Raw genomic sequence first — 17,282 nt, 5'->3', positions numbered from 1 at the left:
GCAACTAACTCATTTCGCCATGCATGACATATTTATAGTAAAATAAGTGATGACATATTTTAAAATGAAACAAAGAGCCTTTGTTTCGTCGCTTTGAGAACTGCGTATCTCCGGATGTAGATTCGACATTGACAGTGATCAATGTCACTTCGGGTTTGAATATAAAAATTAGTGATGACATATTCTGAAATGAAACAAAAGAAAATCAAAGAGTCTTTGTTAGATGCATATTCAGCGTTGACATTGATCCATGTCACCTTGGATTTGAATAGCGCAACAAACACATGAATTCTGCTTTTTTTTCCCCCATTTCATTTCAAGTGCTACATGTGATGATGCGACTATTATTAGTGGAGATACAACTTTGTGTCCTCTTGGCATCGTCTCCGTTTTTTTTCCCTGTTGATGAATTCTGCATTCGTTTCCCTTTCATTTGATGTGCTGCACGTTGAGATCCAACTATCATCAACAAAGATGTTGCTTAGTGTCACTCTGACATACTGCGCCATCTTTGTTTTTTCTCTGTCGATGAATTTTGCATTTCTTTTCCTTTCATTTGACGTGCTGTACGTGACGATTCGACAATTATTAACGAAAATGTGGCTTTGTGCCCTTCTGACATGTTGCGTCAGATTTGCTTTTTCTCTGTCGATGAATTCTGCATTCGTTTCCCTTTCATTTGATGTGCTGCACGTTGAGATTCAGTTATCATTAATAAAGATGTGAGTTAGTGCCCTTCTGACATGTTGCACCATATTTGTTTTTTCGTTGTCGATGAATTCTGCAATTTTTCTTCTTTCATTTGACATGATGTACGTAACGATCCGAAGTTTTTTCAATGATTCTCTTTGCAATTCTTCCTATGCTGTTTCACATTAGGCGCTCGATATTATATTTTTCATAGTCTACACATTAAATCATTTAAAATGAGTAGCCACACCGACCTGTTGCGACTAGTATAGCAGAAATAGGTTATGAGGTCCTTTTGGCTTCGTAAAATGATTAACTATGTTTTTTGACATCTAAACGAATCCATTGATGTCAAAATTATCGGAATCGGACGACCGGAAGTAAAAACCGGAAGTGACCTGTTTTTGACGGATTCGAAACCTTCTCACCCTAAGGAATCCAAAAATACCATATGTTTCAGTATACGATGATTATTTCATTTTTTTTGTCAACAAATTATGTGTTTTGAATCAAACTTTTGCAATTACATTACACTCGTAGTTGTTCATAACTCAACAACTTTTAATTTCAAATATGTTCAATGATTTTCTTCAAATGTGCCATTCTTTCTATGCTATTTCACATTAGATGCTCGATATTATACTTTTCATAATCTACAAATGACATCATTTGAAATGAGTACCCACATCGGTCTGTTGCTGCTAGTATAATGAAAATAGGTTATAAGGTCCTTTTGGCTTCGACAAATGATCAATTATGTTTCATGACATCTAAACGAATCCATTGATGTTGAAATCATCGAAATCGGAGGACCGGAAGTGAAAACCGGAAGTGGTCGTTTTTTGATGGATTCGAATCCTTCTCACCCTAAGGAATCCAAATATATCATATGTTTCAGTATCCAATAATTTTTTTCATTTTCTTTGTCAATAAATTCTGCGTTTTGAATCAAGCTTCTGCAATTGGAATAAACTTATAGTTGTTCATAACCCAACATTTTTTAATTACAAGTTTGTTGAATTTGCAATTCTTCCTATGTTATTTCACATTCGGCCTTGGATATTATATTCATTACGCCATATTTGTTTTTTCTCTGTCGACGAATTCTCCATTTCTTATCCTTTCATTTGACATGCCGTATGCTTCGATCTGATCATTATTAGTAAATATACAACTCAGTGCCCTTCTGACAGTTGCGCTATTATTCTTTGTAATAACCCATTCATTATCACACACGCCACCACCTATCACGCTGACTACGTCACTTTCAAGCTTTTAATGTTTTATCACTATTATTATTATTATTCGACCCTCATTCTCCAGTTCAATTTCATCTAGCACAATCAATCGAGCGATATTTGATTTCTCCATTCTGATTGGCTGACCGACACTACTCTGTAACAGAAGTTAGGTTGGGTGTTCCACAAGGTTCCGTTCAAGAGTCTGAAAATTCGCAAAATAATCATTTCCTAATGATGCTAACTTGGTTAGCGAAACGCGTTTAATGATAAATGACTGTCATATTGAAACACGAAAAACCGTTACGACAATAACGATGAAACGGTAACGAATGAACGCACGGAAAACGGTCGAAAACGCAGGAAAAACGATCGAAAACGCACGAAAAACGATCGTAAACGCACGAAAAATGATCGTGAACGCACGAAAAACGATCGAAAACGCACGGAAAACCACGTATTTTGAAATGTCATTGTCGAATACTTCGCTTCCCCATTGCCCTCACGTTGAGTCCACAAAGCTTAACCTCTCGACACTTTTGGATCTCCTCTTTCTCCTGATGATGCTAACTTGGTTAACAAAGATACGTGACTTCCGACATGTTGGAATGCTAGACTTCTGTTGAACCGACATGTTTTTTCTTAAATATATTTTGACGTACCCTGTACACTTCGACGTTATGTTTGTTTTCAATGATGTATTTTGAGACACCCCGTATACAATGACGGATCGCAGATTGTCATATTTTTTCTTAAATCTGATTCATTATTATAAAATATATCATTTTCGCGCTTCCAATTTTCGTCGAGTAGTTCACGATTAATTCCAAAACCGGCAACGCTACATTGCCCCATAAACAATGATTTATTGTACAACTGGCAACGCCGAACCTGCCATGCTGGCATGTATTGACATTTGACAGATGCAGTCTTATGAGTCTAGTGTCTACAGTGTCCTTCTTCAACCAATAGATAGTTCAGCTAGTGACTCATAGATGACTCTGTGTGTTCTATAACTTAATTTTCAAACCGGCAACGCTACATTACTCCTTAAACATTGATTTATTGTACAACTGGCAACACCTGCTTGCACTAGCAACCGGTAAAACCTCAATCTCCATCTCTCTTTGCATCGATTACGTCACACGCGCCTCTCGCTCTTACACACACATACACATCTTTACATGAAATATTAATTATTTCCCAAATCTAAGTATATTTTCCTATCTTCAATATGATAATGACGATTACATTCTACGGAAATCAAAAATAAAAATGCTGTCAAGTATAATGAATGAGTCAATTTCGGTCCCGACAAAACTAACGCTATAAATACCCAACATTCGCAGTTAACTTCAATATCTTACGATGGTGTAGAGGCTAAGGACAATGTCTACGGCGCGGACGACCCAGGTTCGAATCCCATAACTATAAACTTTTTTTATTTAAAATCACGTGACTGGAACGTGACAAGGGGGCCGAGGGGTTAGGTGGGGTACCAAGAAGGCCTGAGCGGTGATGTGGAGTACTAAGGGGGGCCGAGGGCAAGGGGGTCCACGCTCGAATCGCTACGATACTCGTTCCATCCTGCGTCGATGACGTCACACGTTTCCCCCACTCCTGTTTGAACCAAAAATTGCAGAAAGTTTAGCTCCATAAGAAAATACATGGGATTTTGCGCCAGAAGTCTCTTTGTTACACTACTGACTTTATATCTCCAAACAATTAGAATTTCTTTTCACCTTGCTCTTCTGGTAAAGAGATGGCGGTAGTATATTACTGTTTCAATAATGTGGTTCCAGCCAGCGCTTACTGGGCCACTTCAAAACAATCATTTGATTTGTGGTTCCACGGTGGCACTTCTGGGCTTCAAAGGGTTAACTTCATCATTCGATTCTGTAAATCATACGATTTTATTGGCCAAATTAGATTTCTACGGAGTAAGAGGTGTCTGCCTGGACATGATGAAGTCATACCTTAACAAAAGATATCAAATTGTTTATCTAGGAAATACCAAAAGTGAAAAAAGAAAAATATTAAGAGGAGTGCCACAAGGGTCAATATTGGGGCCACTTCTGTTTCTAATATATATCAACGACCTACCTCACGTGATGAAATCGTCAGGCATAGAAACTATATTGTATGCAGATGATGCAACCTTGGGCAAAAAAATATATAAAATAGATGATCCTCATATGATCCATACTGACATACTAGAGAAAGCTCGATCATGGTTCACACCAAATGACTTGATTCTCAATGAACAAAAAACAGAAACTCTAACTTTTGAAACAATTTGCTTATATCGAGATAACAAAAATTCTACCAAATTTTCGGGAGTACAAATAGATTCCAACCTGAAATAGATAGACTTCATAAATAACATGTGTAGTAAACTTAGTAAGACGGTTTTTGCTATCAGAAGAATTGAAAAAATAGTAAATCAAAGTGCGGCACTTGCAACATATCATTCTCTTTTTCATTCAGTCCTTAGGTATGGTATAATGCATCAAAGGTACATCTTAATATAATATTTGTCATTCAAAAATCTGCAGTAAGAATCATAATCTCTGCCAATTATGATGAAAAGTGTTGACCAATATTTGTAAAACTTAAAATAATGACTCTATATTCAGTTATTGTCTATGAAAATCTGCTTCTTGTTCAACAACACTTGTTGAATGAAGTTGCTCACAAGGATATACACCAATATGATACAAGAAATAAATCAAACCTTGTTCCTACAGCTAATAGATTGAAAAGAACAGATAATATAGGAATTAAGCTATACAATGCCTTATCTGCAAAATTTCGTAACTTGCCATTTAGAAGATTCAAAAACTTATTGAAGAAAATATTAACCAAACATCCTTTATATGAAATTGATCAATTTTTCGAAGTTATCCAAGAAGAAAGAGACACTTTTGTGGTCACCTCCTGAACTTTTACTCGACTTTGTATATATATAATACGTTAGCTATGTGATTTATAATTTATAAAAGCTCATGGCTTTACATTTTAGTCAAGTCTTATAAGATTGGAATTTTATCCTGTTAACTTGTATTTTTTTTGTATATCTAATTTATCTACAAGCGTTTTTTAAAAACTATATTGGCAAATCTTACCCTCCCAAACCTATTTTAGAAATTGTATTGACGTGTCTAAAAACTGTGTGTTTCTTGAGACTAATAAAAATTATTATTATTATTAAAAATCTGTAGGTAGAATTTTGAGACTTGCAAATACATACAATGTTGATTTAGAATCTTTTAATTCTTCTTTGGAAACATTTAAAAAGACTGTGAAAAGATTTTAATTTCATTATTTTTACGATTTATTTTATTTTATATATGTTTTCCTTAAACCTAGCTTAGATTACGTAGCTTAAATACATATGTGTGAACTTGTTAATTATCTTGAAAAAAAAGGCATTGCTGTAAATAAATAAATAAATAATGAATTGATTACAATACAATGAATAGATATAAACTGATGAAAATAAATTAGCATAATGAATTGAAAAACTATATACATAATATAAAACAGAGAAGGACATGATGGTATTGAAATTAAGTATTTTTTATTGAGTTCATTCTACAGGGGGTTTCATTTTTCAGAAAGTGTGCTGATTAATAATTTGATGAGAGTTCGATCAGAATGTCTGAGTCGATTTTTCAGTTCTTTCTTGAATTTGGATTTATTTTGTTTATTAATGAGTTGTATTTTTTCTGGTGCTATGCTCCACATCTTTGGGCCAAGATAACTACAGTGTCTTTGACCTACCAATCTTTGGCATCTTGGAGCTAAAAATGTATATTTTTTTCTTCGGGTGCTATACACGTGTTCCACTGATTTTATTTTTATTTTGTTCTCAATGACTTTCAGAATAATCTTCTGGCAGTGTAGCTGGCGTGTATCTAGGACATTATTTACTTCAAATAAGAGGTCACTGGAGGACGTTTTCCCTTTGACCAACAAAATTTTTAGAATTATTTTTTGTAAAGCTAAAAAAGGCCTATGCTGATCATTATATATTTCGAAAATCAATTTGTTTTTTGTCAGATGAACAGGTTGTCCAACTTGGTTAACATGTTGGTTAAACAGTTATTTATCTGATAGGAAACAGCGGGTAAAAATTCAAAACCACATTTCCAGTGATATTCAGGTCACATCAGTCATCCCGCAGGGATCCACTTCTCTTTAATATTATTATTAATGATGTAGCTCTAAACTTTCGCCACTGTAAATATCTTCTCTTCGCTGATGACCTCAAAATTTATATGCCAATCAAAACCAACCTTGACTGTAAATGTCTTCAATCTGATCTGAATGAATTGATCAACTGGTCACAAAATAATGGAATGTCTCTGAATGTTGATAAGTGCTATTGTATTTCATTTTCTAGGTCCAAAAATCCTATTCAGTTCGATTATCAAATTGAAAACAGTCTTAAACGGGTTTTTGAAATTCGCGATTTAGGAGTCATATTTGATCATCAATTAAATTTTGCACATCATATTGACTCCGCAGTCAGCAAATCATTTCAGTTATTGGGTTACATTTTTAGAAATGCTAAAAAACTATCAGTATTGGCTTTTAGAACTTTATATCTAACATTGGTTTATTCGGTTATTCAGTACGCCTCACCAGTGTGGTCACCATATTATCAAACTCACATCGATCGAATAGAAAGAGTACATAAAATTTTTTTGAGGTGTATAGCTTTTAAAATGAATCTACAATATGATGATTACGATTACATGCAAGTTATGCAAAATCTGAATATTACTAGCTTGGAAGGTAGTAGAACAAGAACTGACTTGATAACTCTGCATAAGATACTAACAGGGGATATTGATTGTCCTTCATTGCTCCACTCGATTTATTTCAAAGTTCCAAACAGACTTACTCGTAACTCTGAATCATTCCAAGTTCCCTACCATCGCACAAATTATGGTTATCATAGTGCTTTGTCACGTTTTGTAAGATTAGGAAATGAATATTACAATAGAAGTTTAGATTTTAATTGCCAAACATTAAATACATTCAATCAATCAATCACTGTACTTTATTGTCTAAGAAAAAAATCTTATTGACAAAGCATATGAAAACAATACTATTACACGAAATAACATACACATATATAACACATATATGCACATATATACACACACATATATATATGAAATACAAGTTATCAAGTAATTATAAAGAAAAATAAAAATAACAGGTGCAGACAAAATAAAAATATAACAAAATATAATAGTCGAAGTTATGTAAAATTTCCAAAACTTTAAAAAGTTCAAAAAATAAAATAAAACCAAAATCAGAAGCTGGTCTCAAAGCCTGTCTTCAAAATATTCGACCAAGCTGTAATACGCTTTTAAGAGCAAAAGTTCTTTTACACGGTTACGGAATACCTTGTAGTTCACTATACTTTTCATTTCGGTAAGTAAATGGTTGAAAATCTTCCGACTTTCAAACAAAACAGAATGTTTTGTTAACGTTGTTATTGGAATAGGCAGAGGTATGTCGTGAATTTGACGGGTAAAGTAGGTATTTTCTTATCTATAGCATTCTCTTCTTTTAAATATGAGACTTACTGTTTCCAAGATAAAAATGCTGTACAGTCAGTAATTTATTATTGATGAATAGGGGTTTGCAATGGTCCCTAATATTGGCTTTGTAGATGAATTTCACTGCTCTTTTTTGCAAAACGAAGACAGATTGTAGTAACTGTTTGCTACAAAACCCCCAGAAGGCGACACCATATCTCAAGTGAGATTCGATTAAAGCGTAGTACGCAGTTTTACCAGCAGTTGCTCCCAGTTCTTTAGTGATAACTCTAATGGCATAACAGCTAGATGAAAGTTTTTTGTTCAGATATTTTATATGATCTTCAAATTTCAGAAAGTTATCAATCCAAATTCCCAAGAATTTAGCAGATTGTTTATTTTCTATCATATGAGTTTGAAGGCAGAAATTTCCATGCACAAATTTAAATGATAGAATGTTAGTTTTGCTGAAGTTGAAACATAGTGAGTTTGAGTCACACCAATACTTAATTTTTTCTAAATCAGCTTTAATGGTACTCTTCAAGGAAACCAAATCCTTTCCACGCCCCAAAGATCAACTTAAAAAGATAAGTAGTATAGGTGTCCGTCTATTACAGTAGTACTGCTAAATTTTTCATTTTTAGTACACATTTCTTAGTATACATTTAGTTTAAATATATATCTGTATTTTCATATGTAAAAAAAGTGAAATCCGTTTAAAAATAAATAAATAAAGGTGCAGTTTGAGTTTGAATAACATTGATACGTTTCAAATTACCATTTTGAAATTATAATTACTAATGAATAATATAAGTAATATACTTGTTGACTATTAAAATAATATTTGAGTAGAGCATATTTTAATTGACTCTTTATGTATTAGACGGGCGACTACTCAGTATCCTTGAAAGCTCCAGGAAGAAACAAACATTTCCGTGTACACGTCGAGGGAGCTCTATATTGCATCGGACAACGAAAATTCCACACGCTCGATCAACTCGTGGATCATTACCAAAGGGCACCGATCTACACCAACAAGCAAGGTGAAAAACTTTATCTGGTACGTCCCCTTCCGAAAACCAAATAACGGATAAATCTACCATTGAAAGAACTGTTTAGGATTAAAAAAGTACTATTTGTGTGAGTGTTTTGTTCTTGAATTTTTTGATGAATCAATATTATTATTATTCATTGGCAAACATGTATATCTGGTCATGTTATATATTTTTTGTTTATTTTGTATATATGTTTTCGTCTAAGTTATTGAATTTTTAGCAGTAATTCCTACAAAAGCACAAAGTTATTTTCGTTCATGCAGGATGGTCCCGTTACTGTTTTTACATTTTGTAAAAATATTTTCATAGAGCCGGAATCGAAAGCGCGGTACACTTTATGTTTTTGTGACTAGTCAAAAGCTTGTATTTATTAGTTCAGTCGAAAGGTAATGTTGGATAAAAGGACCACCCTAACGCAAAACAAATAGATGGAAGTGATTCAATGGATGAAGCTTTATGTAACTCATGAATACTCAATATTATTATTATTATAGGAACTGATGTCACGTAATTATATTTTTTTTTATCCTATTGATAAAGTTTGAAATATCTTCTCGGGACATCCGAAATTTTCTAACACAGTACACAATAAGTAAAGAAATAGAATTCTCACTTCTTGTTTAACTCAGTTTCTCGTTACAGCCTCAATAATGCGCTCTGAAATCGAATAATCAATGCCAAACAACCAAACTCATTTGTTTGTAATGCAAATACAAATCTGTTCTACATTATAAGTTGATAGTTTTGACCAGACTTTCAGACCAGTGACCAAGAAAATAACATCTATCGGGACAGAGAATAAAATCCAGGCTGGCAGGTCTTGGTCGAATGGAACTTGTAGTGCCAAACGTTTCGCTTGCTATTGTTGCACACATCATCAGTGAAACTTGTGTTTACTGCGAGGACAAAGGTCATCTCGAAGTCTCAGCAACAACTGACTGTGACTCTGAGATATAATGATAATAATATTCCTTCATTTTATCATTTGTATGCACAAAGGTTATATAAATGATTAAAAACCTCATTATTTCAGTTGCATCGAACAAGGACGTGTCAACAATTACAACTTTACTCATACATGTATATATCGTGTGACACAGACTTATGGTACACCCCCCTCTTTTCTTTATTCTTTCACCTATTTTAACGGAACTATTAATATTGATTATGCTTACAAAGAGGCACTTTTTGATGTAATGTGAGATTTTTTTCAACTTCCGGTTTTTCCGAAAATCATATCAACGTTTTATTTTCAAATAGAACACTTTTATATTATTAAATTTTTGAAATCTACACAATTTTCTGAATCCAATGATACCCCATACTTGATATTTTAAATTTTTTTACAAGTGACCCCAAATGAAAAAGTCCAACGGGGTTAAGTCGGGTGATCTAGCAGGCCACCTAATAGGACCATGTGTTCCAATCCATTGCTCCCCAGATCTATCAGGAAGGTACTCTGTCACTATCCTACTATTATGGGGAGATGCTCCATCTTGCTGAAAAAACAGTTGATTTGCCAGATTAAGCGGTGAATCTTCTAAATATCCTTCAATTTCATTTCTGAGAAAACCTAAGTATCTATCACCACTCAAAGGCCCATAAAATATTATGGGACCAATTATCCTAACCCCTACTATTCCCAACCAGACATTGAATTCAAAACGTTCTTGGAAATTTCACTGCCGAAACAAATTCTGATTTTCTTGTGCTCAATATCGGGTATTCTGTCTATTAAAGAAACCAAGATTGGTGAATTTCGACTCACCTGAGAATACAATTGTTTTCAAAAACTCATTATTGGGCTGCACATTATTGTGTAGAACCCATCTGCAATATTCCACCCTTCTTACGCTATCGGCGTCATACAGATGTTGGTGAAGTTGATATTTGAAGGATCGATACTTGTGTTTTTTTACAATTCGTCTTACACTTTCACGACTGATATCCAACTCAAAAGCCAGCTGCCTAAGAGATACTGTTTTATCGATTTCCAACCTCATGAGGACATTTATTTCTATTTCTTCAGATATAATAAAATTTTCATCACCCTCATTATGATCAGGCTTACGTCTGAACTCCTTTTCAAGACGCTTGAAATAATTTCTAGCCGAACATTGTCGTGCAGTATCGTGTCGCTCCCAGTATAACCGGTGAGCCGCAACTACATTTTGCCGACATTCCCCATAAATCAATAGCATATCTACTTTCTCGTTTCTGTTATACATTTGTGGCATTTTTAACTTATTTCTGTTAGAAATCAGATTGACAACAATGTGTTTAGTAACTAACAAACAATGTTAGTTTATAGAAACGTCAAAAGTTGTTTGTAATTCATAGCCACCTCATTAACTTACCTTTGTTAAATTGCGAAAATACTTAATAATTTTTATTGTCCTCTAGATCGAAAAATTAACCGAGCGTCTTAACACTTAAAATATCAAGTATATCAATCAATCAATTTATTCATTGTAAATGAAACATTACAACGTCGTTATTTCCTTAGTATTAAAATTAAAATACATATACACAGAGATGCACAGATCAAAATAAAATAAATATATACAAAATTATCATGCACATGTAAACCTACAAGAGATGTAGTACATGTATTATTCATTTATAAAATCTTCTATTGAATAGAAACATTTTTCTATTACTTAGGACATTTTTCAGCCAGATGGAGAATTCATTCGAGTGTTTCTTTTTTGCAAAGTCGGGAATTTTATTATATAATTTTGCGCCCCAATAATCGCATCCTTGCTGTGTTTTCTTCAATCGATGAAGAGGAACTTGCAGTAAATCTTTATTTCTGGTATCATAGGAATGATTGAGTACATTTTTTGAGAACATCTCTGGATTTGCGTAAACATATTTTAGACAACTATATATATATGGACTGGGAATGGTGAGAATTCTATGTTGACGAGAAGCCTCTTTGCAGCTATCTCTATATGCAAGTCCGCATAGAATTCTGATGGCTTTTTTTTGCTGAACAAATATTTTGTTTGAATCAGAACTTGTGCCCCACAAAAGGATTCCGTAAGTTGCTATGCTGTGAAAGTTTGAAAAATAGGTTATTTTAGCCGCTTGATGTGTTGAAATTGTTTTCATTCTCCTTATACAATATATTGCTGAATTAAGCTTCTTACTCATTTTGCTTATTTGTACCTTCCAATTTAGTTTTGAGTCCAGATGTATTCCAAGAAATTTTAGTGATTTTTCCTCTGTATTGTTTTTGCTTGACATCATTAGCCTTTGAGTTTTTTCTTTGTTTAGCAGGAGTATATTTGCCGTAAACCAAATATCTGCTTCGGCTAGAACTTGCTCTGTCTGTTGTCTTATGTCACCTTCATCTTTGCCTTTAACTAGAAAAGTTGTATCGTCTGCATATGCACTTGATGCATAAACCTTGATATTTTCGAGAAGATCGTTTGTGTAGATGATAAACAGAATTGGCCCTAAAATAGAACCTTGGGGCACTCCTTGAGTTACCGGAATTGTCTGAGATAGTGAATTTTTCCACCATGTCGATTGAAAACGATTTGACAGGTATGACTTGAGCAGTTTATACGAAATTCCTCTTACTCCATAATATGATAATTTCTCTAACAGTATTTCATGGTCAACAGTATAGAAAGCTTTACTCAAGTCACAGCTTAATATCTGGGAGTCCTCTTGATTATCAATGGCATCTATTATTTTTTGAATAATCTCTATCATTGCTGTCATTGTAGATTTTCCTTGCTGATATCCATGCTGAGAGCTGTTGAAAAATGCTGAACTGTCAAATAACTGGACTAATCTCTTTTTGATTACCATTTCGAAAATCTTTGATATTACTGGTAGAATTGAAATGGGTCTAAAGTTATTTGGAATATCTTCCCTTTTTTTAAAAACTGGTATAACTTTTGCATGCTTTAGTTCATCTGGAAACACCCCTTCGTTTATGCATTTATTGATTATTAATGCAATAGGTTGCACTATTACATCACCTAAGTCCTTCAAAATTGTGGTTGAAATTCCAAATATATCTTCAGTTCGTTTACGTTTAATTTCATTTAAAATTTGTTTAATTTCTTTTTCATCCGCTTCAGAAAAATAGATTGATCGGACATTATCTATATTATTATTTCTCAGCATTTCAATAGCGGGAACATTGATTTTTCCTATTTTACTTGCTGTTTCTGATCCTACCATTGCAAAATAGTCGTTTAACTCATCAGCCATGAGTTTAGATTTGTTGATTTTTGTAATATTCGGTGCTGTTTCAGACTTAATAATATTCCATATTGCTTTAGTTTTGTCGACAGCCTGTGCAATGTACTCTTTATTATACCTCTTTTTTGTTTCTATTATGTTTCTATTATAATCGTGTTTGTACTGAACATAAGCTCTTTCTGATGCTTCATCTGATCTTACTTTCCTTATTGTGTCTAAGGCATCCAATCTATTTTTTATCTTTTTCTTTCTCAGTTCTTCAGTGTACCATTTTGACGATTTTGTTCTTCTTTTATTTGTCTTTCTTTTATAGGAAAACATGATTCATTTATTGTCAGAAATGCATCATGTGTAGGCTGTACAGGGATCAAGATTTTCAAGTAATGTTGTCCAATCCAATTCTGATAATTTCTTTTTGCATTTTTCAATGTTTTTAATATTTATGCATATCTACTTTCTCGTTTCTGTTATATATTTGTGGCATTTTTAACTTATTTCTGTTAGAAATCAGATTGACAACAATGTGTTTAGTAACTAACAAACAATGTTAGTTTATAGAAACGTCAAAAGTTTTTTGTAATTCATAGCCACCTCATCAACTTACTTTTGTTAAATTGCGAAAATACTTAATAATTTTTATTTCCCTCTAGATCGAAAAATAAACCGAGCGTCTTAACACTTGAATTATCAAGTATGGGGTATCATTGGATTCAGAAAATTGTGTAGATTTAAAAAAATGTAATAATATACAGGGTATTCTATTTGAAAATTAAACGTTGATGAGATTTCCGTAAAAACCGGAAGTTGAAAAAAATCCTCTTTGTAAGCATAATCAATATTAATAGTTCCGTAAAAATAGGTGGAAGAATAAAGAAGAAAAGGGGGGTGTACCATAAGTATATAAAACATCAATAATACAGTTTAAAAACTAACAAATAATTATCATAAAAAGAAATCGTCTATGGAATAACAACACTTTTGAAGTAGGATCTTTTTCAGCCTTGATTTAAAAATATGAATAATAGGGGATGCCTTTATATGATCACGAAGAACATCATAAAGCTCACAATCAATGCAATAAGTTTTTTTGGTACAGAAATGTGCGATGAAAATCAGGCTGCAAGAGATTTCTATGACGGGTGTTATAGCAGTGATTGTTATCTATTGCAAACTAATGTTTATTCTTATAGTATATATAAACTAAACTGTTAATATACCAAGAGTTATAAAGTATTGATGACAATTGGTTTTCATATCAATACTTTCCATAACTCGAATTGCGTACTTTTGAAGAATGAAGATCCGATTCATACCGGTACTGTTTCGCCAATTCAGTACCATACTTCATGTTTCAAATTGTTTCAAATGAGTGGAAGTGTGCAAATTCCAGCGTAAGCAAAACATTTTTGCTGCAGTGGTCTTTCATATACTTTATGCTGCAGACAATAGTTCTCTATGACTTGCCCATTGCAGATGTTTGTTGAAAATTACTTCCAAAAGTTTCACCTCATCACTTTAAGTTATTTGTTTTTATGTATTTTTGAACAATACAGGTGATCTTTGTTTGGAGCGCTCAAAAAATACTGTGACTGTTTTGTTGTGATCCAGTAACAGACAATTCTTTTCAAACCACCGAATGATATCTTCATAAATCCTCATGCTACTCAGTAGCATGTCTATGCTTTTTTAAAAAATTAGTAAATTGGTATTGTCTGCATAACACACCATTTTTATATCTTGGTTTCTTTCCATCAGAGTGATTATATCATTTACAAATATATTAAACAATAAAGGTACTAATACAGATCCTTGAGGTACACCTTCATTTATTTCACGGTAACTACTCAGAACTTCATTCAGTCTAACAACCTGACTTCTGCCATTTAAATATGACTCAAATAACTTTAGCGGTATTCCCCTAACTCCACACGATTCTAACTTTCTACATAAAAGCCTATGATTGACTAAGTCGAAAGCTATTAAGAAGTCAATTATATCTTCTCTTAGCCTCCGACAAAGCATTGCAGTAGCGTTTCTGTTGCTCTGCTCTCAGTTGACGATATATTTGGATAAGTGGTTGCTAAATAACAGTTAATTGCTGCTTTAAATTCATGAAATACAAAAATAATAAAAGAAAGAAAATGGTGTTACATTATCATTATATTTATTAGAAAACCATCACGGAAATATTAACATCTTTTTACAAAATCAAATTTGGTTTTCTAGCTTTCTTTGCAGCGAACAAATCAATTACCTCCTCGGTGTCGATGTCAATTTTACGGTGTATTGACATTAACGCCAAACCGTTCAGTCGTTCCTGGCTTGTCGAGTTTCTTAAATGCAATTAAAGATCTTGGCAACACTGCATGTCTCAGGGGAGACATGCAGTGTTGCCAAGATCTTTAAACGTTTGTGAAGGTTTGGAAACTGGTTGCATTCTCCAAGACCTTCTATAGCACATGCTGGTCGATCTAGTTCAGATTCTTTCAGCCATTTTATCCGCCACATGTCTAATTCAGCTTTCGCAAAGACCCATACTGAATATTTTTTATAGAGCTCAAAGAAATTTTCTTGATATTTAGTATTGATTTGTTCTTTGCAACACACAGAAGAAGTTAATGATGATGTGGCTTTATGATTTTGGAATCTCAACTGAAGCTGATCAATGAAATCATCCAAAAGTGGAATCATTATAGTAGTTCTAAAATAAGTTTCAGGATCTTTTGTGTTGTAGTTTGCCATATGCTCTTGGTGTGACTTTATTCGCGGAATTTTAAATTCTTCGTTTACAGTACAGAGCAAATTCTGTGCATTCTGGAAAAGTTTGGCAAATTTTGAATCAATATTTTGGCGAACATCTTCAATAGTCTTTATGATTGAATCGACATGTTGTAAAGCTGCTGCCAAATCGCAAATGGAAGATTGAAGTATTTTACATAGTGTCAGTGTGTATGGGAACAACATTCCTAAGCAACATAAGCGTTTAACAAAATCACTTGAAATGGCTTATCTCAGGAAAGAATTAGCCTTTGACAATGTTTCACAACCGATGTCAGTAATCCTCACATTTTCGCGCCTTTATTTGGTATTCCTCACATTGTTCGGGGGGTGGGGGATAAATCCCCCTTGATCCCTCCCTAGCTACGGCCTTGCATTATTGATATTATTTTCAGTGTAAATATTCTCCCATTGTTCATCTTCCAATTGATTCAAAAACTTCAGAGTATTGTTCTGAAAATTTTCGCGAATATTTGTATTGTTGAGGAGCAGATGTGAGGTTATATTTAATATTGAATGCCAAGTTTTGAGAGAAATGGTTCGACAGTTTCAGGTTTTACCTATATTGTCGTACTAGAAATTGCAGTCACTCTAGTTGGAGACATAACATCCCAGCAAATCCTCAACCTTCATCTTAGCAGTAGTATGTCTCTGACATGTCTGCCGCAGTAGCAGGCGAAACGTTTGGTGCTACAAGTTCCATTCCAGCCCGGATTTTGTTCTCTCTAATCGCGAATCGGGCCGTGAAAGCCGTACAGCCATCAGGTTATATTCTTTCATTTCACTTCACTCACAATTATTCATTTGTGGAAAATTCTACTACTAGGGCTGAAAAATCCGGGGCCCAGCAGTGACAAAAGCATTTTTTTCCAATGAAAACGTATTTATTTTCAGTATATGCCTAATGCATTTACAACGATCCTCCAATATTTCGATCCCCTTCGAATAGTGCGTTTTTTTAAAGTCTGTAAAAATGGTCTCCGTTTTGTAATACCTCTCCACTCCTCAACAAGAGACAGATTTTTATATAATAGGATCGGGTTACAAATCAGAGTTGTCGTCGGTACAGAATCAAAATATAAATTCCTCAGTCCTGAAGCATCAACATTGACAGCTCTAACTCAAACGCTACACTGTCGAAAAAGGTTTCCATTCATTGATGTCTGGGGCCCCTGAAATTGTATTACCACTCACTATTATTCGGTCCCTCGAAGGAGCTTTCGCAGCGTTTGAAAGTTGAGACAGTAGCCAACACCTGGCATTCATATGTATTTTGCGAGACAACACTTCCTTAACTAGACAGGGTTGGAATTCTACAGTCTCGGCCATGTCCTCAGCATTCAAGCTGGATCTTTTCGCCCGGAGACATTTTCCCAGGTTCGGAAACAAATAATAATCGCTGGATGCTATATATCTAGCGAAAAGAGGAGGTGGTGGACCAATACGTAGTGTAACTCGGCCAATTTGACCTTTGTGAGCCGGTGCGTTATCGTGGTGGAACAGCACTTTTTTCTTTGCCATATGCGGCAGTGTTTCCCCGATTTTGTTGTTCAGGCTGTTGAGTAGCAACGTAATAGTCGCCAGTGAAGGTCTTGCCCTTCTCCATTTAATCAATGAAGATTATTTCGCGAGCATCCAAAAAAATGCTTGTCAAAACCTTTCCGGTCGACTGCTGGGTCTTCGAGCGTTATGAACGGCTGCTACACGCTTCCAGCCACTTTGCAGGCTGCGGATGGGACTCCGGC

General features: G+C 34.2%; 1 protein-coding gene across 3 annotated transcripts in view; it reads left to right on the top strand.

The window, feature by feature from the left end:
* LOC111516592 (SH2/SH3 adapter protein dreadlocks) overlaps positions 1-9,299 on the top strand; it is a 68,987-nt gene extending 59,688 nt beyond the window's left edge. For all 3 annotated transcript variants that reach the window (XM_074176689.1, XM_074176687.1, XM_074176688.1), the window contains one exon: positions 8,367-9,299. In XM_074176689.1, the coding sequence (XP_074032790.1) occupies positions 8,367-8,570 (204 nt within the window). In that variant the 3' untranslated portion in view covers positions 8,571-9,299. The remainder of the gene's footprint in view (positions 1-8,366) is intronic.
* The last annotated feature ends 7,983 nt before the right edge of the window (positions 9,300-17,282 follow it).

This window comes from Leptinotarsa decemlineata, unplaced genomic scaffold (assembly GCF_025532065.1).
Source record: "Leptinotarsa decemlineata unplaced genomic scaffold, Ldec_3_MD MMD2_tig00001973_RagTag_RagTag, whole genome shotgun sequence".
NCBI lineage: Eukaryota > Metazoa > Arthropoda > Insecta > Coleoptera > Chrysomelidae > Leptinotarsa > Leptinotarsa decemlineata.
This window is presented reverse-complemented; position numbering and strand designations above follow the sequence as displayed.